This window comes from Ailuropoda melanoleuca, chromosome 2 (assembly GCF_002007445.2).
Source record: "Ailuropoda melanoleuca isolate Jingjing chromosome 2, ASM200744v2, whole genome shotgun sequence".
Lineage (NCBI taxonomy): Eukaryota > Metazoa > Chordata > Mammalia > Carnivora > Ursidae > Ailuropoda > Ailuropoda melanoleuca.
The window spans coordinates 27,557,262-27,580,971 of record NC_048219.1 but is presented as its reverse complement, the minus strand read 5'-3'; the positions used below and the strand labels follow the sequence as shown (position 1 = coordinate 27,580,971).

General features: G+C 36.4%; 1 protein-coding gene across 11 annotated transcripts in view; it reads left to right on the top strand.

Moving 5' to 3' along the window:
• TUT4 (terminal uridylyl transferase 4) overlaps positions 1–23,710 on the top strand; it is a 117,415-nt gene that overhangs the window by 27,979 nt on the left and 65,726 nt on the right. For all 11 annotated transcript variants that reach the window (XM_034652656.1, XM_034652649.1, XM_034652628.1 and 8 more), the window contains exons 2-4: positions 967–1,815; positions 11,491–11,654; positions 17,072–17,188. In XM_034652656.1, coding sequence (XP_034508547.1) covers positions 1,059–1,815; positions 11,491–11,654; positions 17,072–17,188 — 1,038 coding nt within the window. In that variant the 5' untranslated portion in view covers positions 967–1,058. The remainder of the gene's footprint in view (positions 1–966; positions 1,816–11,490; positions 11,655–17,071; positions 17,189–23,710) is intronic.

The following is a 23,710-nucleotide window of genomic DNA, read 5'->3' as shown; positions in this document are numbered from 1 at the left end:
TTGACAGTTGCATGAAGCACCTTATAAAGAATATTGAAAGCAGAATGTATAAATTAAATGAATTAAAATATCCAAAAACCAGGTGCAAAAACATTCTTTTATCGCTATAAGTGGTAGAGCTTTTTACTAGAAAATAACGTTAGTCATAAAAGATATTAATGGTGAGACGCCTGGGTAGCTCAGGCAGTTAAGTGTCTGCTTCCAGCTGGGATCATGATCCTAAGGTCCTGGAATCGACCCCCACATTGGGCTCTCTGCTCAGCGGGGAGCCTGCTTCTCCTTCTCCCTCTGCTGCTCCCCCTGCTTGTGTGCTCTCTCTCTGTCAAATAAATAAATAAAATCTTAATTAAAAAAAAAAGATATTAATGGTGAAAATATAGGATGGTTTGGCTTAATTTTTTTTTTTTTTGGTTTTGGCTTAAATTTTAATTATAATTTAAAAATTACTTTATAAAATAATTTAGAAAGAGCCTTATCAGTTTTTTTTTAAATAAAAGAGTATATCAATCTTATTTAATCCCTACACCCCATGTGGGACTTGAACTCAAGACCCTGAGTTCAAGAGTTGCATGCTGAGCCAACCAGGTGCCCCTAGAATGGAATGGTTATGTTTTCTTTGTTCCATTTCCTTTTATATTAATTGTGGTACATCAGTTACAAGTTTTATTTCCCTTTTAGTTGAAATTTTTACTGAGTAATGTAAAACAAATTTTATTTTTTAAAATTCTCTGTTTTGATGTCATACTGCCATAACCATTAGAACCTTCTTTATGACAATTTGGCTGTTATTTACTAAGTGGGTTTTAACTCCTCATATGGTTAACAGACTTTTTAAAGTTTTTGCAATTCTTCAGTTTTGAGAAAAAATTTTGAAAGTTTTTGAAAGTCTCACCAATTTTTTAAAAATGGATTTTGCATTTTAAATAACATTTTGGTTTTTTTCTTTTTTTTTTTTTAACCCAACAGTTTGTTTGCCTAATCTGGAATTGAAGCAATTCAACTACTGGAAATCTGCCATTTCACAGTATCACAATTGGAAAGAAGCAGGTTTTCAAATAATGGAAGACTCTAAGACCTCTACAAATGAAAATCATGAACCAAAGAAAAATGCTTGGGCTCTTTCTGAAGAAAGCAAAGCAGTTAAAGTTATATCTAATCAAACTTTGAAAGCTAGAAATGATAAATCCATAAAAGAAATTGGGACCAGCTCTCCAAATAAGAATAGTAGTAAAAAAAATAAGCAAAATGATATTTGTATAGAAAAAACAGAAGTTAAATCATGTAAAGTAAATGCTGCCAACATAGCAAGCCCTAAAGATTTGGGATTAGTCCTTCGAGATCAAAGTCATTGCAAAACAAAAAAATCACCTAATTCACCAGTGAAAGCAGAAAAGGTACCTGTTTCACAAGCAAAAGCAGAAAAATTACCAAAATCCCCTAATTCACCAGCGAAAACAGAAAAGACACCCAGCTTACAGGCAACAGCAACAGAAAAGTCACTTAGTTCACAGAGGAAAATGGAAAAAGTACCCAGTTCTCAGATGAAATCAGAAAAGGTCCCTGGTTCACCAGCAGAACCAGAGAAGGCGCCCAGTTTAGTGTTGAAGGAAAACATACGACGAACAGAATTTCAGCAGATTGGAAAAAAAATTCCAAGCTCTTTTACTTCTCTGGACAAAGTGAATATGGATGTAGAGGGAGGAAAATCTGCTTCAGAAACTGCACCACAATCTCAGAAGCAGCAAGCATGTACAGATAATACTGGTGATTCTGATGATAGTGCTTCAGGAATTGAGGACATATCAGATGATTTGAGTAAGTACAAATTACATTATCCCACAGGTTACATTTTCGGAGAGATTTTCCTATATTAATGTTCTTTCGATTATTCTTAGTTTGATTTTAACTACTTTAGTTACAGAAAGGACATTAATAATATGACCTTTTAAGCTAAAAAAGAAACTTTACATTTATTACAGTAGGTAAAAGCCTGTGCAAATGGAAATTAGTGGCTCATGTAGACTGTATGTACATATGTATGTACATACATACGCACGTTTTAAGTGGTCCTGGTAATATGTGGCTCATTCATTCAATAAACATGTATGTATTGACTTCCTTTTATATGCCAAACATATGTTTACAATGAAAAACTAAAAAATACAGCACCTGATCTCAAGGACGCTTCAAGTTAGATGGGGGTGATACACATAAGTAAAATGGTAATTTAGTTCAGTGCAGAAAACTTACAGTTGAGAGAGTGCATGATTTAATTGAAGGCTTTAGTTTTTGGGTTGAGAAAATGCAGGATATAGATGTGAGAATGAAAGTATGACTGAGATTAAGTATGACTGGAACAGAATTGGGGGTGAAAGTATCAAACGATCCAGTTGAAAAGGCACACGATAATTGGAGAATTGAAGGACCTTTTAGGACGTGATAGACAGTTTAGACTTTATTATGAGTGTTTTGAGAAGCTTTGAAGAGTTTTGAGCAAGGTAGTGCTATGACCAGATATATTTATACGTGTTTTTAATCTTTGGACCGTAGTGCAGCAAATTCTTTGACAGGAAGCAGAGATTGGTTAGGACTCTTGTAATTTGCTTGAGACTTCTTGGTGTAAAATTCATTTTCTTTTGGTATTTTGATCTTAGCTTTAATTGCTTATAAATGTCGTCTGTGTCTTTTGAGTATTTTAATCTTGGTTTTGTTTAATGGATTTTTCTTGGCAGTCTTTTTTCTCATGTTTCTTTGGCTGGCTAAATAAAACCTTTCCTTGATACACGAATAACAAGAAAAAACTACTTATAAGTCATTCATTACACTCTGAGAAACTCTGGTAAGGAGTTTAGAAATAGTTTGTTTTATTTCTGATGATACACAATTGATAGTATATTGACAGACCATTTTTTTTAAACTTTAATAGACATGTCTTTGTGTGTATAAGAAAAAATACCAACTTTGTAATTTTAAAGATATGGTTTAAATTTTAAAGAGCATGCCAAAAAAAGAAGTCAATTTCAAGGTGGCATCAAAAAAATAACACTACTGATAGTGTTTAGACAAGGCAAATCTGAACATGATAGCATGTGAATGATGGAAGTTGGGAAATAGTGGTGCATAAGATCAGGTACAAGGGTTTGATTGCTTGAGTTAGTGAAAAATCTGATTCAAGGATTATTATTATTTTTTCCAAAGATTTTATTTATTTGAGAGAGAGAGAGAGAGAGTGCACAGATGAAGAGGGAGAAGCAGACTCCCCACTGAGCAGGGAGCCTGATGCGTGGCTCAATCCCAGGACCCCCAGATCATGACCTGAGCTGAAGGCAGATGCTTGGGGCCATGCAGGCGGCCCCAAGAATTATTTTTTAAAAAGGGAAATTTTTTTAAAGGATTACTTTTTAAAATTATTTTTAAAAAGGTTGTTAAAAAAACTAAATGAAGTGACAGAGTGATATATAATTGCATAGGTTTTGAATCCTACCTTCCCCACTTAAATTTGTATTCTTGGATAAGCTGCTTATAATTTAAAACATGTTAAAGGTTTGTTTTTTTTTTTTTTTTAAGATTTATTTATTTACTTTAAAGAGAGAGAGCCAGACCTAGCATGAGCAGAAGGAGAGGGAGAGAAAGTCTCAAGCAGACTCCATGCTGAGCACAGAGCCCGCCTCCTGGCTTTATCTCATAACCCTGACGTCATGATCTGAGCCGAAACCAAGTCTGGTGCTTAACCTACTGCGCCACCCAGGCAGCCCATCAGTTTCCTCATTTTTAAAAAAAAGTTAAGATGCTGCTGCCTGTTTTACGAAGGTTAAGTGAAGTAATCGAATGGAGTATTTCATGTAGTACATGGTAGGCATGCAGTGGCAATGAATATTCTTATTATTATTTCTTTAAATAAGTGCAGTTTTGTTATTGTTAATATGGAGAACAAGTTTAAAGTAGTTTAAAGAACTACTAGTTTAAAAAGAACTACTTTTAAAGAACTACTAGTTCTTCAAAAAGAACTAGTTTAAAGAAGCTAGTAGACCAAGTAGAGGTCCTTTTGGGAGACTTGGTTTAACAAATTCATAAGAATGATTTATAGTACAGCAATCATTTTTCATTAAAGAATTCTCTTCAGTATGTATTGTATCTGCCTTGAAGTTCATACATAATTCTTTAGTACTTTTTCCCTCGTATGAAAAAGTCCAAATTATATTTAAATTAATGATTTCTCATTAGGGTGCCCCTTTATAAATTAAGTAGAATAACGCCTTTATATATAGATCATTGTCTGTTTGGACTTAACAGGCTTTATAGACATTTAACTAATCTCAGGCCCACCTGAGGTTTGTGGCTTAATCTTTCTTCATTAGGCCCAACTTTAGCTTTCAGTTAGCACTCACAGGTTTTCCTTTTGCCATTCATCCAATAAATATTTTTATGGGTGACTGCTATGTGCCAGGTACTAATTTAGTTGCTAGGAATTTAGCAATGAACAAAACAGACAGCATTGCTTTTATGGAGTTGATAATCCTAGTAGGAGGAGAGGGACAACATATATAGTAAAAAGCAGAAGTATGTCATAAGTTAGATGGTAATAAGTCTAATGAGAAAAAATAGTAAAGATTGTAGGGAATGATGCTACTGTGTCTGGTGGTGGTGTTTCAAATATAAATTGTCACTGAGAAGGTAACAGAGAAATACTTGAAGGAAAGTGGTGAGAGAGGGAGCGCGGCGAATATTTGAGGGGTGAATGTTCTAGATCTGGGCTTCTCAAATGTTTCCCCCGCCCCAAACTTTAATTTATATATGAATTACCTGGGAATTGTATTAAAATGCAGATTCTTGGGTTCCTTTCCTGGAAATTTTTCATTTTGAAAATCTAGAGTGGGACCTGAGATAATGGATTTCTAACAAGCTCCTGAGTAAGATTATATGTTGCTGGTTAGGATCATGCTTTTGAACATCATAACCTGACTCATCTCTTTACTTTCACTTATTTAACTTTTCATTGTATTTTCAGTGTAACAGCCAGAATGATCCTGTTAAAATTATTCAGATCATGGTACTATTCTCAAAATGTTTCCTCAGTTTCCCATACATTAGAGGGACAGTGTCCTTGCAGTGAACAGTAAGGCCTTACGTGATCTGTGCTACTGTCCCACTTCCCTGCTTTTATTTATCTACTTCTTACTTTCTCCCTCTCTGCTCCAAGTGCATGGTTTCCTTGCATTTCCTCAAATATGAAGGATGGCCTTCACATTTGCTTTTTCCTCTGCTTGGAACATTTCCCGAAGATGTCCATATGCCTTGCTCTTAACCTCCTTCACCTTTTCAGCGAGGGTTTTGGTGGGTTCCTTATCTAAAATTTACAGTCCTTCTCTTTTTACTGGTTTAATTTTTCTCCATAGTCTTTATCACTGTCACATTTCTAATTTTTCTTACCATTTAAAAATTTTTATTGTTTTTAAAAGATTATTTGTTAGAGAGAGAGCAAGAGAGTGCTCACGCACACACCCACAAGTGGGAGGGGCAAAGGGAGAGAGAGGGAGAGAGAATTCCAAGCAGACTCCACACTGAATGGGGACCCCCACACGGGGCTCTATCTCACAACCCTGAGATCACAACCTGAGCCTATACCAAGAGTCAGTTTGCCAACTGACTGCACCACTCAGGCACCCCTGTTGTTATTATTTTTCTTTAAGTATGCTCCACACCCAATGTGAGGCCTAGCATGGGGCTTGAACTCAGACCGTGAGATCAAGACTGAGCTGAGATCAGGAGTCAGACACTCAAGCAACTGAACCACTCAGGTGTCCATACTTTTTTATATGATCCTTTTATTGAGATATAATTCACATGCCAAAATTTCTCATTTAAAACATACAGTTTAGGGGCATCTGGGTAGCTTAGTCAGTTAAGTGTCCAGCTCTTGATTTTGGCTCAGGTCATCATGTCAGGGTCTTGACAACAAGCCCCACATCGGGCTCCTTGTTCAGCACAGAGTCTGCTTAAGATTCTCTCCCTCTCCCTATGCACACCACTCCCCACCCCGCACCGGTGCTCCCCCCCCTTCCCACTACTTGCACACACTCTCAAAAAAAAAAAAAAAAAAAAAAAANAAAAAAAAAAAAAAGAAAAGAAACATACAGTTTAGTGGTTTTTAGTACTATATTCAAAAAGTTGTGTAGTTATTATCACTGTCTAATTCTTGAAAATTTTCATCACCCACAAAAGAAACTGTACCCATTAAAAGTCACTGCTTATGGGGTACCTGAGTGGCTCAGTTGGTTGAGGCTCTGACGCTTGATTTTGGCTCAGGTTGTGATCTCAGGGTCTTGAATTAGCCCTGCATTGGATTCCACGGTGGGCATGGAACCTGCTTAAGATTGTCTCTCTCCCTCTCTCTCTGCTCCTCCAACCATAAAAAAAGAAGTCACTGATCTACTTTCTGTCTCTATAGATTTGCCTATTTTCTGTAAAGGGAATCATAGAATATGTGGCCTTTTTTATTTGGCTTTTTTCATTTAGCACAATGGGGTTTTTTGGTTTGATTTTTTTTTTTTTTTTTTTTTTTTTAAATTTGAGAGAGCGAGCTTGTGTGCAGGCAGGGAAAGGGGCAGGGAACAGGGGAGAGGGAGAGAGTCTGAGCAGACTTGGTGCTGAGCTCAGAGCCCAAAGCAGGGTCCAGTCCCACGACCCTGAAATCATGACCTGAGCCACAACCAGGAATTGGATACCCAACCAACTGAGCCACCCAGGTGCCTCCCCCCTTTATTTTAGAGAGGGTGAGGGAGAATGAGAGAGCCAGGGCAGTGGGAGAGGTAGAGAATCTTAAGCAGGCTCCACTCCCAGCGCAGAGCCCGATGTGGGGCTTGATCTCATGACCCCGAGATCATGACCTGAGCCAAAATCAAGAGTTGGATGCTTAACAGACTGAGCCATGCAGGCACCCCAGCACAACGTTTTCAAGATTCATCCATGTTGTAGCATGTATTAGTACCTTATTCCTTTTTATTGCTTAATTCCGTTGTATGGCTATACCACATTTTATTTATCCTTTTATCAGTTGATAGATGTTTGAATTGTTTCCATCTTTTGCTTATTATGAATAATACTGCTGTGAACATTTAAACGTTTTTGTGTGGATGTATGTTTTCACTTCTTGGTATATGTGTAGGAGTGGAATTGCTGAATCCTACAGTAACTACTATCTTAACCATTTTTAAGTATGTAATTTGGGGTGCCTAGGTGGCTCAGTTGGTTAACTGTCTGCCTTTGGCTGAGGTCATGATCTTGGTCCTGGGATTGAGCCCTCCATTGGGGAGTCTGCTGCTTTCTCTCCCTCTGCCCCTCCCCCTGCTTATGCCCACTCTCTCTAAAATAAATTAAAAAAAAAAATCTTAAAAAAAAAGTATATAATTCAGTGGCATTAAGTACATTTATAGTGTTGTACCACCATCTCCACTATCTAATTGCAGAACTTTTTCATCACCCCAAAAGGATACACTGTGTCCATTAAGATTCACTCTCCTTGGGGTCCCTGGGTGGTTCAGTTGGTTAAGGGTCTCACTCTTAATCTCAGCTCAGGTCTTGGAGGAAAAAAAAAAAGATTCATTCCTATTCTCCCTCTCTCCGTCATCCTCTGAAAACCACTAATATAGATTCTTTTTCTATATATTTGCCTATTCTGGGTATCTCATAGAAATGCAGTCATACAGTATGTGATCTTTTTGTGTCTGGCTTCCTTCATTAAGTATCATGGTTTCAAGGTTCATTTGTGTTATATACATCAGTACTTCTTTCCTTTTTAAGGCTCATGCTATAGACTGAATTGTGTCCCCTTAAAATACCTATGCTGAAGCCTTAACTACCAGTGTGATCACATTTGGAGATAAGAGATTTTAGGAGGTAATTAAGATTAAATGAGGTCATAAGGGTGGGGTCCTAATCCAGTAGAATTGAAACCCTATAAGAAGAGCGAGAGATCTCTCTCTCTCTCTCTCTATGCACTAACCAAGGAATGGCCTCCTTAAGGACACAGCAAGAAAGCCAGCTGTCTGCAATCCAAAGAGTACTAATCAGACACTGACCCTGCTGGCACCTTGATCTTGGACTTTTCTGCCTCCAGAACTGTGAGAAAATAAATTCCTGTTGTTTAAGCCACCAAGTCTATGGTATTTTGTTATGGCAACTTGAGCTAAGACAGCTGAATTATGTTCTACTATATGGATATGCCACGTTCTGTTTATCTGTTAATCAGTGATTGGACATTTAGGTCTTTTCCACCTTTGTTGTGAATAGTGCTGCTATGAATATTCATGTACAGGTTTTTGTTTGAATACTTGTTTTCAACTCTTCTTTTGTGAGAATATTAATATCTCATGGGACTAGAGTTCTACGGAAAACAGTTTGGGAAATTCTGTCTGATGTTATTTTATATTGATGTTGATTTCAGAAGATTAAATAATTTCATTTATTTCTGACTTTTAAAGAAAGATATGCAGCTTTCTATAATTATTTATATTCGCAGAAATGATAGTATTATAGGATGTTGGTTGCCTTGTGCTGGGCAAATGGTACATACAAAAAAAGAGAAGAAGGTTAGAATATTGTTTTCTTTCTACTATTCTTTATTATGAAATGTAGATATAAAACTAGGATTTTGCCTTTTCTTTTACATTTCCATCATAAAATGGCCTCTAAGAAACGAAATTATTTTTCCAAATACTAGGACATAATTGCAAATTGCTCATTGTATATCAGTGTTTCCCTGACAGTAATTAAAGAATCAGTTAGCTGGGGCGCCTGGGTGGCTCAGTCATTAAGTGTCTGCCTTCGGCTTAGGGCGTGATCCCAAGGTGCTGGGATTGAGGCCCGTGTCCGGCTCCCTGCTCTGCTGGGAGCCTGCTTCTTCCTCTCCCACTCCCCCTGCTTGTGTTCCCTCTCTTCAATGGCTGTCCTTCTCTCTCTGTCAAATAAATAAATAAAATCTTAAAAAAAAAAAAGCATCAGTTAGCTATCCTAGCCATAATTCTGATGTTTGAATCCTTTTTATAACATCTTTGTCTAAGAGTTTGCCATCTGATTCTGAGACTTCTGTGCCCTTGTGGTAGGAAACACATCATCTCCAGAGGCATACCATTTCTTCTTTGTTTGAAAAATTAGCGCTGTCAAAATGTAGAATTGATTGTCATCGTTCTTGTAGATGGCATGTAGTTAGTTGGCTTTTGAGGGTAGAGTGAGAGATTTTTTGGTTGTCTATGAGCATTTACTTAAAGCAGTGTTTTTAGATACGTCTGAATTATTTTTTGTTCAACATGCTTTCATTAAGTGTCATCTCTGGTCTAGGTATTAAATATGAAAGTAAAAAGTTAAATAAAGCCTAGTCATTAGCATCAAGAAATCCATAATCTAAAGTAGGAGATAGATAAATGAATACAAATTACATTATTATGCAAATGTGAGATAATAGCAAGTGCTGTGAGAATACAGCTTATATAGTTGAACACACAATTTTGAACTGCACAGGTCCACTTACATGGATTTTTGTGTGTGGATTTTTTTTTAATTTTTAAAAAATTTATAAAGGGCAGTGGTAAGAAAATAAAAATTTTAAAAAATCATTTTTTATTTTTAAGTAATCTCTACACCCAGTATGTGGGACTCACACTGAGGTCAACAGTCACATGCTCTACTGACTTAGCCAGCCAGGAGCCCGATTTTTTTTTTTTTTTTAAGTAAATACAGTATAGTACTATAAATGTAAGTATAGTACTATAAATGTATTTTCTCTTCTTTTCTTTTCTTTTTTTTTGAGGGGAGGGGCAGAGAGTGAGAGGGAGGAAGGGAAACTTAAGCAGGCTCCATGCCAGGGCAGAGCCCAGTGTAGGGCTCGATCTCAGGACCCTGAGATCATGACCTAAGCTGAAATCAAGTGTTGGACACTTTACCTGACTGAGCCACCCAGGCACCCTTCTTACAACTTTCATATTAAGAATTTCTTTTTTCTAGCTTACTTTATTATAAGAATACAATATATGATATATATAACATACAAAATATGTGTCTGTCAACTGTTTGTTATTATTAAGGGCTTTTGGTCAACAGTAGGCTATTAATAGTTAAGATTTTGGGCAGTAAAAAGTTATACACAGAATTTGGCACCCCAATATTATTCAAGTGTCAACTGTATAAAGAATATCAGACTGTCTTCTGAAACAGTGTAAGCTTAAGATGAATTTTGCAGGACGAGTAAACATTACTAGCTGAAGTGAGGATGGCCTTGATGGTGGAAGGAACAGCATATGTAAAACGCATTGAGACTTGAAGTAGCAGTGATCCATTCTAGCACATTTGGTATGAATGAAGTGAAAAGTATTATGGCAGGATATAAGGTTAGAGATATAGACACCTTAGCTCTCTTTCTTAAGGTCTAGATTTAAAATCTGAGAGAAGTCTTCCTTGATTCTCATGTCTAAAGTTAGTCTCCTTCTGAGTTAACTTGCTTTTTTCCTTTATAGCACTGATTACAACTCGAAATTATTGTTCTATCTACTGCCTTCATGGTATGTAATATGCTAGAGAGTTTAAACTTTATTCTGAACTCTTTGAAAGCCTTGTAAGTATTTTAAGCAAGAGAATAATATGATTCAATTTGTATTTTAAAAAATAACACTGATAGTGGAACCTGCTGTATGCCAGGTGTATAATACTGGGTGCTGGAAATGAGAAGATGATAGCACACAGTCTATGCATTGAAGAGATTGTAATCTAGTTAGGAGGCAGAGAATCAAAGAAAAAATTTTGATGTGGTAGGGATATCCATGAGTTCAGTGAAAGCAAAGAGGGAGGAGCTTGGTGTGGGTTTGTGGTCTAGAGGATGTATGTTATTTTAGCTGCTAGTGTATAGTGATGAAGTCATTAAAATGACTTTAGTGACTAATCTTTGGGACTTAAAATAGCTTTTTATCACACTTTTTTTTTTTTTTTTAAGATTTTTATTGATTTATTCGACAGAGATAGAGACAGTCAGTGAGAGAGGGAACACAAGCAGGGGGAGTGGGAGAGGAAGAAGCAGGCTCTCAGCAGAGGAGCCCGACGTGGGGCTCGATCCCGGAACGCCGGGATCACGCCCTGAGCCGAAGGCAGACGCTTAACCGCTGTGCCACCCAGGCGCCCCAGCTTTTTATCACACTTTTTATCAACACAAGATGGTTATGTTGTGTTAGCCTTGTGTAGTGAGTCTCAGTCATATTTGTCTCTTGATAGGTTGGAAGAACAAGATAGGCATTTGACTCATGAAATAGTTTTTTCTTTGTGACTTCTGATACCATGTATATCTCTTACTTGTATTTTACATAAGTATACCAACTTGAACAGCTAAGGAAAGTGTAAGGAAAGAATATTTTTCTTGTATGTGTATAAATTGAATGTCTGTTTTCCATCAAAATTTTTTTTAATTTATCTGTTGTTTTGATGGTAACTGATTGCTTCCTTTTCTAGGTAAAATGAAGAATGATGACTCTAATAAAGAAAATTCTTCAGAGATGGAGTATTTAGAAAATGCTACTGTGATAGATGAATCTGCACTGACACCTGAGCAGAGGCTAGGCTTGAAACAAGCAGAAGAACGCTTAGAAAGAGATCACATCTTTCGACTTGAAAAAGTATATTATGTCGTTTTAGTTATTTGGAGGAAGATGCATGTTTCATAACTTTTCTTTGCCAAGCACAGCTCTTTTTATTTATCTTTTATTGCTAAGGCAGAGATAGCATTCATTTTTCCTAACTTCCCTCTTTCCTTTCTTCTCTCCCATTGTTCAGCAAATCCTTACATCTGAGTCTTACTTTGTTCATTCATTCCAGGGGTCAGCAAACTACGGCCTACCCTCTTGTTTTTGCCTTTTGTTTATGTGCTTTGAGTTTTTAAAATGTGTAAAATAAGCCTAGTCCCTTGTCTTTGTAAGCAAAATTGTATCGGTATATAGCCATTTGTTTACCTACTGTCTATGGCTGTTTTCATGCTACCATGGCAGCTTTGAATTGAATAGTTGCTTCAGAGAGCATTATAGCTTGCAAAGCATAAAATATTTACTCTTCACCAAAGCATAAGATATTTATCAAAATACTACTTTTTCCCTTTACAGAAGTTTGCTGACCTCTGATTTATTCAGTCATCAAGAGATACTGAGTGCTTGTTATATTCTAGGTACTATGCTGGGCACTGGGATATGTTGATGAAAGTGGCAGTTGGTGAATTAGAAGTGGACAGTCCATTTGGAGTGACAGAAATTAATTAGCAAATGTTGTATGATATACTGCACTTTCTCCTTAGCTTTCTCTTCCCCTTTCCTCTTTTGTCTTCCATATTTACTGAATGTCTCCTATGTATTAGGAATTGTTCTAGCCATTAGTATCTTGTTCCTGTGTACTAATTAAATTCTTAACCTAGAAATACACATTCCTAGCCTTAATAAAAACATTGCTAGATATAGAAGGAAAGAATCATCAATCAGTCTGTCCACAGTTTGGGATATTTGTGAGCACGTATTAAAGGAAATACAGGTCATCATTCTTGATAAATAAGAAAGGAAAGAAAGAAATGACATAGTTTTGTAGTTTAGAAAAGTGAGGTCATATCTGAGAAAAGTGAGGCAATCCTGAGATATAAATAGAACTTACAACAGAGTAGTCACCCTATGAAAATAGAAAGGAATATTAAAGGGTAGAGGCCCATAATGTAGAAGAGAATTTAGGCTGTGTAGCTAGTCTCCCAAGATCCTAGTTAGAAGGAAGTGTTTTTTGCAGTTTGCTCTTTTACTTAGTTCTCTCTTTCCTCACTTTCTCTTCCCTAAGTCTGGAATTAGTAGCTATTCTGGATCTGTGTGTTAAGATAAATATTGGGTGCTTTTCATGGGCCATGATCTGGTGATAGAAAGTTGAATTGGGGCACGTGTGGCATTTTTAAAAACATGTTAGTCCTTTTCTAGGAGTTTGCTAATTAGAGAAAAACATGTAAGCAAATAATAGTAATACTGTTTGAAATCTTAGACAAAAGAGTGACCAGCTTGATTGGGGGTATAGAGGCATCAGTTTGGAGAATGCTTTAGAGGAGGTGACATTGGAACTGAGTCAGGAGGAGTAGCTGTAGGAGTTGACTAGGTGAATTGGGGAAGTCTGGTGCAGGTGAGTTATACGGCATGTATAAAGGAAATGGGAAAAATCTGTTTTAAGAAAAATAAGTAGGGGACTGGATGGGATAGGATATGAAGCAGGAAAGATCATTCTTGGGGGATGAAAGAAATTAGGGTAGAATGGATAAAGGGTGGTTTTGATGGTGGTAGGAAAGAATGGCCGGGGTAAAAGAAAAGCTTAGAAGCATGGAAGACATTTTGTTCTTTGAATTTATTTGAATTTAAGCAGCAATGATATAAAATGAGTGTGCCAATACAAGCATAGATGTCTGTAATCTCTTTTTTTTCTGGCACTTCTTTGTTTCTCATGTTTTCCAAAACCTCTTATTTTCAATTTAGTGTACTCTTAATTAACATTTTTCTTTATCAACTTTAGACATTCATTAAGAATATTCTTAACTACTTGCTTTTGATTTTATCAGTCCTTGGGTTCACAGTGTACCCATAAGAGTATCTGATTGATGAGTAAAGATATAGATTTTTAAACTGTACCAAAGAAGGAATGAATCCAAGCTTTTAGGTTAGAAGGGTAAATTTCCCTATAGTTAGTGTTAAATAATGACTAGGAAATACTTAGAATTTCCATGCCCAGCAATATTTATTCTAGCTGGTCTGTAGAAACTTTAAAGAAGGTTTATTAATGTGTGTGTTTAATACTAAAATAAAATATAACTATATAATGGGAATTTTAAAACATTTTTCATGTGTCTCTTCTGTCAACCTAGAAGCTTCATGATGTTGTGAGAACATTTTTGTCCTACTTGGTGTTGTGCTTAATATAGTACCTTGCACGTAGTGGTTGGTTAATGATTAGAGGTAGTTTGCTTAGTGGCTAAGTGTATAGATTTTGGAGTCACTGGGCCTACCTCTGCCACTTACAGGTTGGATAACAGTAGGTAAGTTATTTAAACCTCTTTAAACCTCAATTACGTCATCATTAAAATCAAGTTAATAAAAACACCTAGCTCATTGACTGTTATGAGGAATAAATACAATAATATAAGTAAAAGTTCTTTGTATAGTGTCTGGTGTGTATTAAGCAGTAAAGATCAGCTACTTGTAGAATTGAATTATTTTACCAGGTAGAGCAATTTTTGTTATTTCATTTTAAGATTATAGAAGCAGTTTTCAGTGTTAGAGATTTAATCCAAGGTCAATTGAGATGTCATCTCAAGCCTTCTGACTCCCCATTCATGTTAAAACAGACTTTTCTTACAAAAAGAATCCAGACAGGTCCTTGTCTGCTAATATTTTACAATTGAAAAACTTAATATGATGAGTGATTTCTTAACTCCTTTAGCGACCTTGTCAATATTCATAGCTTTAGGTGTTCTGTATTTACATTTTCAACTCCTGAATCTGACCCTTGCCACTTTCACTATTCTTGAACCAAGCCAACATCATCATCTCTTTTCTAGATCATTGCAGTATGCTTATAATGGCAGTAAGCTCTTCCTGCTTCAGTTCTTAAAGGAATTAGGAAGGCAAGTGATCCTTTAAAAATATAGATTAAAACTTAATTCTCTGCTCGAAAACCTTCAGTGTCTTCCCCTCACACTTGGAATAAAAACCAGAATCCTTTTAAGGGGCCCTCTGACCTGGCCCTCATTACCACTCATTGCCAGTCATATATTAGGCTTTTTGCAGTTTCTCAAACATGCTATCATATTCCTGCCTCAGGGCCTTAGCATTAACATTTCCTTCAACTTGCAGTGCTCTTCCCAAATACCCACATACCTCAATCCTTCACTTCCTTTAAGTTATTTTATCAGTAAGGTCTTAAGTGATGAACCTTTTTAAAAAAGTAGTTAGCAGGGGAGCCTGGGTGGCTCAGTCGTTAAGCGTTTGCTTTCGGCTCAGGTCATGATCCCAGAGTCTTGGGATCGAGTCCCTCATTGGCCTCCTTGCTCAGAGGGAAGCCTGCTTCTCCCTTTCCCATTCCCTCTGCTTGTGTTCTCTCTCTCGCTGTCTCACTCTCTGTCAAATAAATAAATAAAAATCTTAAAAAAAAAAAGTAGTTAGGACCCCTGCACCATACTCCTATTTATTTGTGCCATTTGTTTATTTATTACATGTCTCTGTATACTAAAAGTAAATTGTGAGGACAGACTTTGGTTTGTTTTGTTTATGCTATATATCCCTACTTTCTAGACAAATGTTTGACATACAGTATGAGCTCAGAAAATATTTAGGGAATTAAGTACTAGTTGTTAGAAACTAAGACGTAGGAGTCTCTGTGAGGGCTTAATTCATTCCCCAATAAGGACAGATTTGAAAGTTTTTTATGGTCTTTTGTTTTTAAGTTTTTATTTAAATTCCAGTTAGTTAATATACAGTGTAATATTAGTTTCAGGTGTACAATAGAGCGATTCAGCACTTCTGTACACCACCAGGTGCTCATCACAACAAGTGCACTCCTTGATCTCCATCACCTATTTAACCCATACCCCCATCCACTTATCTTCTGGTACCCGTCAGTTGGTTCTCTTGATAAATTTGGTTTCTTGGTTTGCCTCTCTTTCTTTTTTTTCCCCTTTGCTCATTTGTTTTGTTTCTTAAGTTCCACATATGAGTGAAATCATATGATATTTGTCTTTCTTTGACTGACGTATTTAGCTTAGTATAATATTCTCTAGCTCCATCCATGTCGTTGCAAATGGTGAAAGAATTTTTATACTACAAATTGAAATGACTGGATTGAACTGCATTTTCCTTTTTGCTTGTTGTCTTGGACAAAGTATCTAATTTTTGAGATTTAGTTGCTTGCCAGTAAAATGGGGAATCATTATAGGGTTGTAAGGTTATACATACTTTGTAAATGATGGCTATATTTATTTTTAGTCCGTGATAGGACTTTTGTTAGTTTGCGGCAGGTTTCCGTTTAAAGAAAATCATAATACTATGAAATTAGAGAATCTCTTTGTCAGGAGTTGCAGGCTATTGAAGATCAATCCGAAATAAAAATTTAAGCATTGCTGTAATTTCAGAAATTGCAGTGTAAGGCACTAGAAATGATGTTTTAAAATTCAATGTGTATTTATTGTGTTTTTGTAATTTTTCATTGTGTAATCATATGCATAGAGTTGGCTTTGGATTCAGATATACATGAATTTAAATTCAGCATCTCCTACTTAATATTATATCTTTGTGAAAGTCACAGGCTGTATGAGCTTTTGTTTTCACATATAGAGAATGAAGATAATAGCAATGTATTTGGATTACTAGAGGTATTAAAATGACAAATTGTATATGAAGCACCTAACATAGTGCCTAGTACATAACAGGTACTTTGGAATTAGTAAGTTTTTTTTACTAATTCAAGAACAGATTTATAAAGTATGACTAAAGTACTATGATAATTTTTGTGTGTCAGAATTGTTCCCTTTAGAATAGCTACTTCAGGAGATTATCCATTTATTCCCATGAGATTGTGATTGAGTGGAATGTTTTCAGAACTCAGCTTTTGGAATTTTCTTCCATATTCTCAACTCATTTTCTTTTGAAATCTCCTATTTGAGGGTGGATTTTATTTTTTGTAGTAATCAAAAAGACAAAGTTTGAAACTGATTTTGGGGAGAGCATTAGAATAAGACTAAGTAATAAGACTGCCTTTCTTCTACATTAGATTCTAAAGACTCTATTATATTAGATAAGTACCAAATATTTAGCATTATTATGGTGTTGTTTGAAATAAGTAGGTGATCTCTTGTGATGACTGTTTTGAAAAGGACAACTATCCTTTGGGGCTGTAAGTACTGATTTGTTTATTAAAATTTTTTTCTTTTAATGCTTATTTTTGCTTCTTTTATTTATGTAATTGTATCATTCACATATATAGTCAAATATTTGCTTCTCTCTTTTCTGAAAAAATGAATTTTTTGACTTTTCAGCGCTCACCAGAATATACTAATTGCCGATATCTATGCAAGCTTTGCTTAATTCACATTGAAAACATCCAGGGAGCTCATAAACATATAAAGGAGAAACGACATAAGAAAAATATTTTGGTGAGTTCGTTTCACAAAATGTTTTAATTTTTGAATGGTAAAACTATATCAGATATTTATCTGTGAAACTAAAAATGGGTTATTTGTCCTGTCTTATATTAGTAACTGAAGTGATAGCATTAAAAGCTGTGATTGATTCCCCTTCTTATCTTAGTTGGTCAGGAGGGGAACCTTTTTCAGAGATCCGTCTGTTCCTACTAAAGTATGTTGATTCTTAAATTTAAAACTGTCAGATAGGGGTGCCTGGCCAGCTCAGTTGGTAGAACATGTGATCTTGATCTCTGGGTTGTAAGTTTGAGCCTGGTTCTGGGTGAGATACTTAAAATTTTAATTAAAAAAAAGAAACTGTTGGGGCGCCTGGGTGGCACAGCGGTTAAGCATCTGCCTTTGGCTCAGGGCGTGATCCCGGCGTTATGGGATCGAGCCCCACATCAGGCTCCTCCACTGGGAGCCTGCTTCTTCCTCTCCTACTCCCCCTGCTTGTGTTCCCTCTCTCGCTGGCTGTCTCTATTTCTGTTGAATAAATAAATAAAGTCTTCAAAAAAAAAAAAGAAACCGTCAAATAAAAATCAGTCCAACTGATATTTATTGAGTTTTTATGTGGTAGGTGTAGACAGTGGTGAATAAGATAGTTGTGGTTCCTACCCTCAGAATTTCTAAAGTATTGGTGAAGGCATACACTGAAAAAGAATTTAAGTGTATAATGAGTTCTATTAAAGGGAGAGATGTGGTACTAAGGAAGTGTGCAAGGATATTTTACTTAACTTGCAACAGGGACATTTCTCTGAGAAAGTGACATTTGAGTTGAACTTTGAAGTAATAGTTTAAAATTAAGGCAAAAAGGGGGTGCCTGGGTGGCTCAGTCAGTTGAGCGTCTGACTCTTGGTTTCAGCTCAGGTCATGATCTCATAGGTTGTAGGATTGAGCGTGAGTCAGTTCTGCGCAAGCAGAATCTGCTTGAAATTCTTTCCCTCTGCCCCTCACCCCACTTGTGCGTGTGTGCTCTCTCAAAATGAATAGATAGATCTTTAAAAAAAAAAAAATAAAGGCAAAAAGGTGAATGATGACACAGCATATGAGGAACAGAAAGAGTCTAGTATGACTGGGGCAAATTGAGATAGGAGGAAAATGATGTGAGATGAAGCTAGAGAAGTCCAGACCATGCAGGGCCTTATAATCTTTAGACTTCAGGAGTTCATAATTTTTCAGTTATTTTTATTAGAACATTTTCATAGACATAGATATGAATAATATTTTTATTTTTATTTTATTTATTTTTTAAAAAAGATTTTATTTATTTATTCGACAGAGATAGAGACAGCCAGTGAGAGAGGGAACACAAGCAGGGGGAGTAGGAGAGGAAGAGGCAGGCTCATAGCGGAAGAGCCTGATGTGGGGCTCGATCCCATAACGCTGGGATCACGCCCCGAGCCGAAGGCAGACGCCCAACTGCTGTGCCACCCAGGCGCCCCTGAATAATGTTTTTTAAAAAAATTATTAGTATTTTAGCTATTTAAGTTTTTCTTTTCAAAGTGGCTGTATGTGTGTGTGTGTATATATATATATATGTATTAAAGATGTATTTATTTTAGAGAGAGCACAAGTGGGAGGGGCAGAGGGAGAGGGAGAGAGAATCCCAAGCAGACTCTGTGCTGAGTGCACAGCTGTATCCCACGACCCTGAGATCACAACCTTAGCCAGAACCGAGAGTTGGATGCTCAACCGACTATGCCACCTCGGCACCCCTCAAAATGGTAATAATAATACTACATAATCTTCTACTTACGTCTAAGTGTCTGTTTGTGTATTTTCTCTGAGAAATACTCTTTTACCTGACCTTCCCTACAAGTCTGGATTAGGTATTCCTTCTCTGTGCTTGCAGAACTGCTTGATCAGAAAACCAGATATATTGTATTGTGCATTTCTGCTTTCTCTCCTGTTCTAGACTTCAGTATCCAATATTCTGGAGGGCAGGTTTCATTTCTTATTTTTGTTTCTGTATTGCTTAGGACAGTGTCTGACTGTCTCAGTATGTCTTTTTTTTTTTTTAATTTTTTTTTAAAGATTTTGTTTATGTGACAGAGAGACAGCCAGCGAGAGAGGGAACACAAGCAGGGGGAGTGGGAGAGGAAGAAGCAGGCTCCCAGCGGAGGAGCCCGATGCAGGACTCGATCCCAGAACGCCGGGATCACGCCCTGAGCCAAAGGCAGATGCTTAACGCCTGCGCTACCCAGGCGCCCCTCAGTATGTCTTTTTTGAAAAAATGAATGCATTGAAGAAAATCAGGAACTCAGAAGGAAAAGAAATTAAAATTTTATCAGCATATTATTTGATTAAATTAGAGCTTCAGAAGATTTAATAAGAACAAAGACAAAGTTGTTAGTTTATGAGATAATAACTGAATAATTTCAAGAAATGGGTGTGATGCTAATCATTAATTTCAGGAGCTCAGGGAATTCCAAACAAGAAACTTAAAAAGAAAGCCAACAGACATCATACACATTATAAGGAAATTTTAGGACATTACAAAAAAACTAAGGAAAAAACCTTAAAAGCAGCTGTATTAGATTGCTGCTTTTGTTGAAGTTGTATTAATAAGGACTAGATTTATCTTACTCTTGCATAAACCAAAGGAAAAAAAAGGATGAAAATAGCTAACAATGGTTTTCAGGCAGTGAATGGAAAAATAATGAGATTAGCCCATCGATTACTCTAGTTTGAGAGAGTTTCCATACTGCATTATAGGAAAGGGACCCCAGTATACTCCCAGAGTTGAGGAGATAAACTTCAGTCCAGGGACTTCAGGGTGGCTAGAGTTTGTAGGACAGAATAACAAAAAAGAGAAAGCTATATGGAAAGAAATCATAGATACAAAGACAGCCCCCTCAGAGTATTCAGCACAGTACTGATTGGCACATGCATGTGAGAAAGCTGCGTGAAGCCAGGGAAAGAATCATCTGAAGGAATCAGAATAGTGCTTGATGCTTACATAGGCCTGAGAATAGTACCTTCCCACTATCCAGACTGGAAAACTGTATACTTCATGGGCATTGGGTAGAGTACCCAGAAGGATCTTGTTTCAGGAGTGGGGAATATATAGAAACTAAATGCAGTCTGATCCCAACTAAAGTTTTTTTTTTTTTTTTTTTTGAAAATTTTAAAAAAGATTTTATTTATTAGAGAGAGAGAGCATGAGTGCAGGGGGGAAGAGGGGCAGAGGGAGCAGGATAAGCAAACTCCCTGCTGAGCAAGGAGGCTGACATGGGGCCGATCCCAGGATCCTGAGATCATGACCTGAGCCAAAGGCAAATGCTTAACTGATTGAGTCACCCAGACTTCCCCCAACTAAAGAATTTTAAAGGCAAGACCCAAAAAGACAGTTTCCAGGGTTTAATGTTGTTAGAAAGTTTGAGGATATTTATAGAAATACAAAATATCTATCACCACAAAAAAGTTCACATTGTCTGGCATTCAAAGATTGTAAGGCATACAACAAAGCAGGAAAATACATACCACGATGAGGAGAAAAATCAGCCAATCAAAACTACCTTGAGTTGACATGAGAGAATTAGCAGAGGGGGACATCAAGGCAGTTAAGTATATTCCCGATATTCCAAAAATTAAATAGCGACATGGAAGATATAGAAAAGATTAAAACTGAACTTACAGGAATGAAAACTGTAGTGTCTAAGATGAAAAATACACTGAGTAGGACTAATGGCAGATCAGACCTTACAAAAGAAAAGGTTAGTGAACTTGAACGTACAGCAATGGAAACCATCCAAAATGAAGTGGAAAGAGAAAAAAAGAACTTGAGAAAAAAGAAAGAAAAGGTCACTTTTGAGCTCTGGAATAATTGGTAATATGTACCAGTTCTCCACATATTCCAAGACACCGAAGAGGAGGAATGCTTCCTAATTTCAGTCCGTGAGCCCCACATTACCCTGATACCAAAACCAGAAAAAGATATTGCAATGAAAGAAAACTTCAGATTATATTTCTCATGAATTTTAATGCAAAAATCCTATACATTATTTTAACAAATTGAATCTAACAATAAAATTAAGGAAGAAATACATTATGATCAAGTGGGGCTTTATTACAGGAGTGCAAAACCAATCAGTGTCGAGGTGCCTGGGTGGCTCAGTCGTTAAAGCGTCTGCCTTCGGCTCAGGGCGTGATCCTGGCGTTCTGGGATCGAGCCCCACATCGGGCTCCTTTGCTGGAAGCCTGCTTCTTCCTCTCCCACTCCCCCTGCTTGTGTTCCCTCTCTTGCTGGCTGTCTCTATCTCTGTCAAATAAATAAATAAAATCTTAAAAAAAAAAAAAAAAAAGAAAACCAATCAATGTCATTTATCATATTAACAAACCAAAAAATCATTTCGGTGATGCTGAAAAAGCCTTTTTTTAAAGTAGGCTCCACTCTGAGTGTGGAGTCCAACGTGGGGCTTGAACTCAAGATCCTGAGATCAAGACCTGAGCTAAGATCAAGAGTTCAACCATATTATATTATGTACCAGAATTTCCTTCCTTTTAATGTTGAATAATAGCTCATCTTATGTATATACCATGTTTTGTATGTCCATTCATCCATCCATCCATGCATATTTAGGTTGTTTCTACTTTTTGGGTATTGTGAATGATGTTGGTATCAACATTGGTAGCGGAAATTCTTGTTCAATTTTCTGCTTTTATTTCTTTTGTGTATTAACCCAGAAGTGGATTTGCTGGACCAAATGGTAAATATATGTTAAATTGTTTGAGGAATTGCCATGGTATTTTCCTCCGTGGCTACATCATTTTATATTCCCACTAGCAATGCACAAGGGTTCAGTTTCTCCATATTTATAAAACTGTTGGATTTTTCTCTTTCGTTTTGTTTTGATAATAGTTATCTTAATGTGAACTGGTATCTTATTGTTCTTTTGATTTGCATCTTCCCAGCGATTAGTGAGGTTGAATACCTTTTCAGTTACTTACTGCCCATTTGCATATGTTCTTTGGAGAACTGTCTTTTCAAGTCCTTTGACCACTTTTGAATTGGGTTTTCTTGTTCAGTTTTAGAGGACTTCTTTATATGTTGTGGATATTAATCCCTTATTGTATATGCAATTTGCACATATTTTCTCCTATTCTGTGGGTTACCTTTTTACTCTGTTAATAGTGTTGTTTGATGTACAGGTGTTTAATCCTTTTTTTTTTAAGATTTTATTTGTTTGAGTGGGAGAGCATGAGCAAGCCTGAGTAGGGGAAAGGGCAGAGGGAAAGAGAGAATCTCAAGCAGACTCTGAGCTGAGCTCAGAGCCTATTGTGGGCCTCCATCCATAACCCTGAGATCATGACCTGAGCCGAAATCAAGAGTTGGATGCTTAACCAACTGAACCACCCAGGGTCCCCCAGAAGTTTAGTTTTCATAAATTCCAATTCATCTGATTTTTCTTTTGTTGTCTGTGTTTTTTTTGTTTGTTTGTTTCATACCCAAGAAATCATTGCCAAATCTAGTGTCATGAAGCTTTTTTCTTCTGTTTTCTTCTAAGAGTTTTATAATTTTTCTCTACATTTAGGTCTTTGAACCATTTTGAGTTACTTTTTGTATATGGTGTAAGATAAGGGTCCATTTTGCATATGGGTATCCAGTTTTCCTAGCACCATTTGTTGAAAATTTTGACAGCCCATTTGCCATTGGATGGTTTTGACACCCTTATTAAAAATCATTTGACCATATATATAAGTATCTATTTCTTGGTTATGTGTTTTATACTGTTGGCCTGTACATCTGTCTTTATGCCAGTACCATACTGTCTCGATTACTGTGGCTTTGCATAGTAAGTTTCAAAATCAGGAAATGTGACTTTCTAACTCTGTTCTTTTTCAAGATTGTTTTGGTTATTTTGGGTCCCTTGAGATTCCATGTGAACTTTAGGATCACTTTTCCTATTTCTGCCAAAAATTTAAAGAGATTTTGATGGGATTGCATTGAATCTGTAGATTGCTTTGAATAGTGTTGACATCTTAACAGTATTAAGCTTGCCAATCCATGAACATGGGATGTTTTTCTGTTTATTCATGTCTTCTTTCATTTCTTTAAGTGGTGTTTTGTTGTTTCCAGTGTACAAGTCATTCATCTCTTTAAGCTTATTTCTAAGTATTTTATTCTTTCTGGGGCTGTTTTTAATGGAATTGTTTTCTTAATTTCCTTTTCAGATTGTTGTAAGTGTATAGAAATGCAACTGATTTTTTGGTGTTGATTTGTATCCTGCTACTTTACTGAACTTGTTCATTAGTTCTAACAGTTTTTGTGTGTGGCATCTTTAGGTTGTTTTACATATTAGATTATTATCTGTGAATAAAGATAATTTTATTTCTTCCTGTACAGGTTAGTTGCCTTTTAGTTCTTTTTCTGGCTAACACTTCTAATATGTTGAATAGAAGTGGTGAAATGGGCATTCTTGACTTGTTACTGATCTTAGAGAAAAAGCTTTCAGCCTTTAACCACTGAGTATAATGTTAGATGTGGGTTTT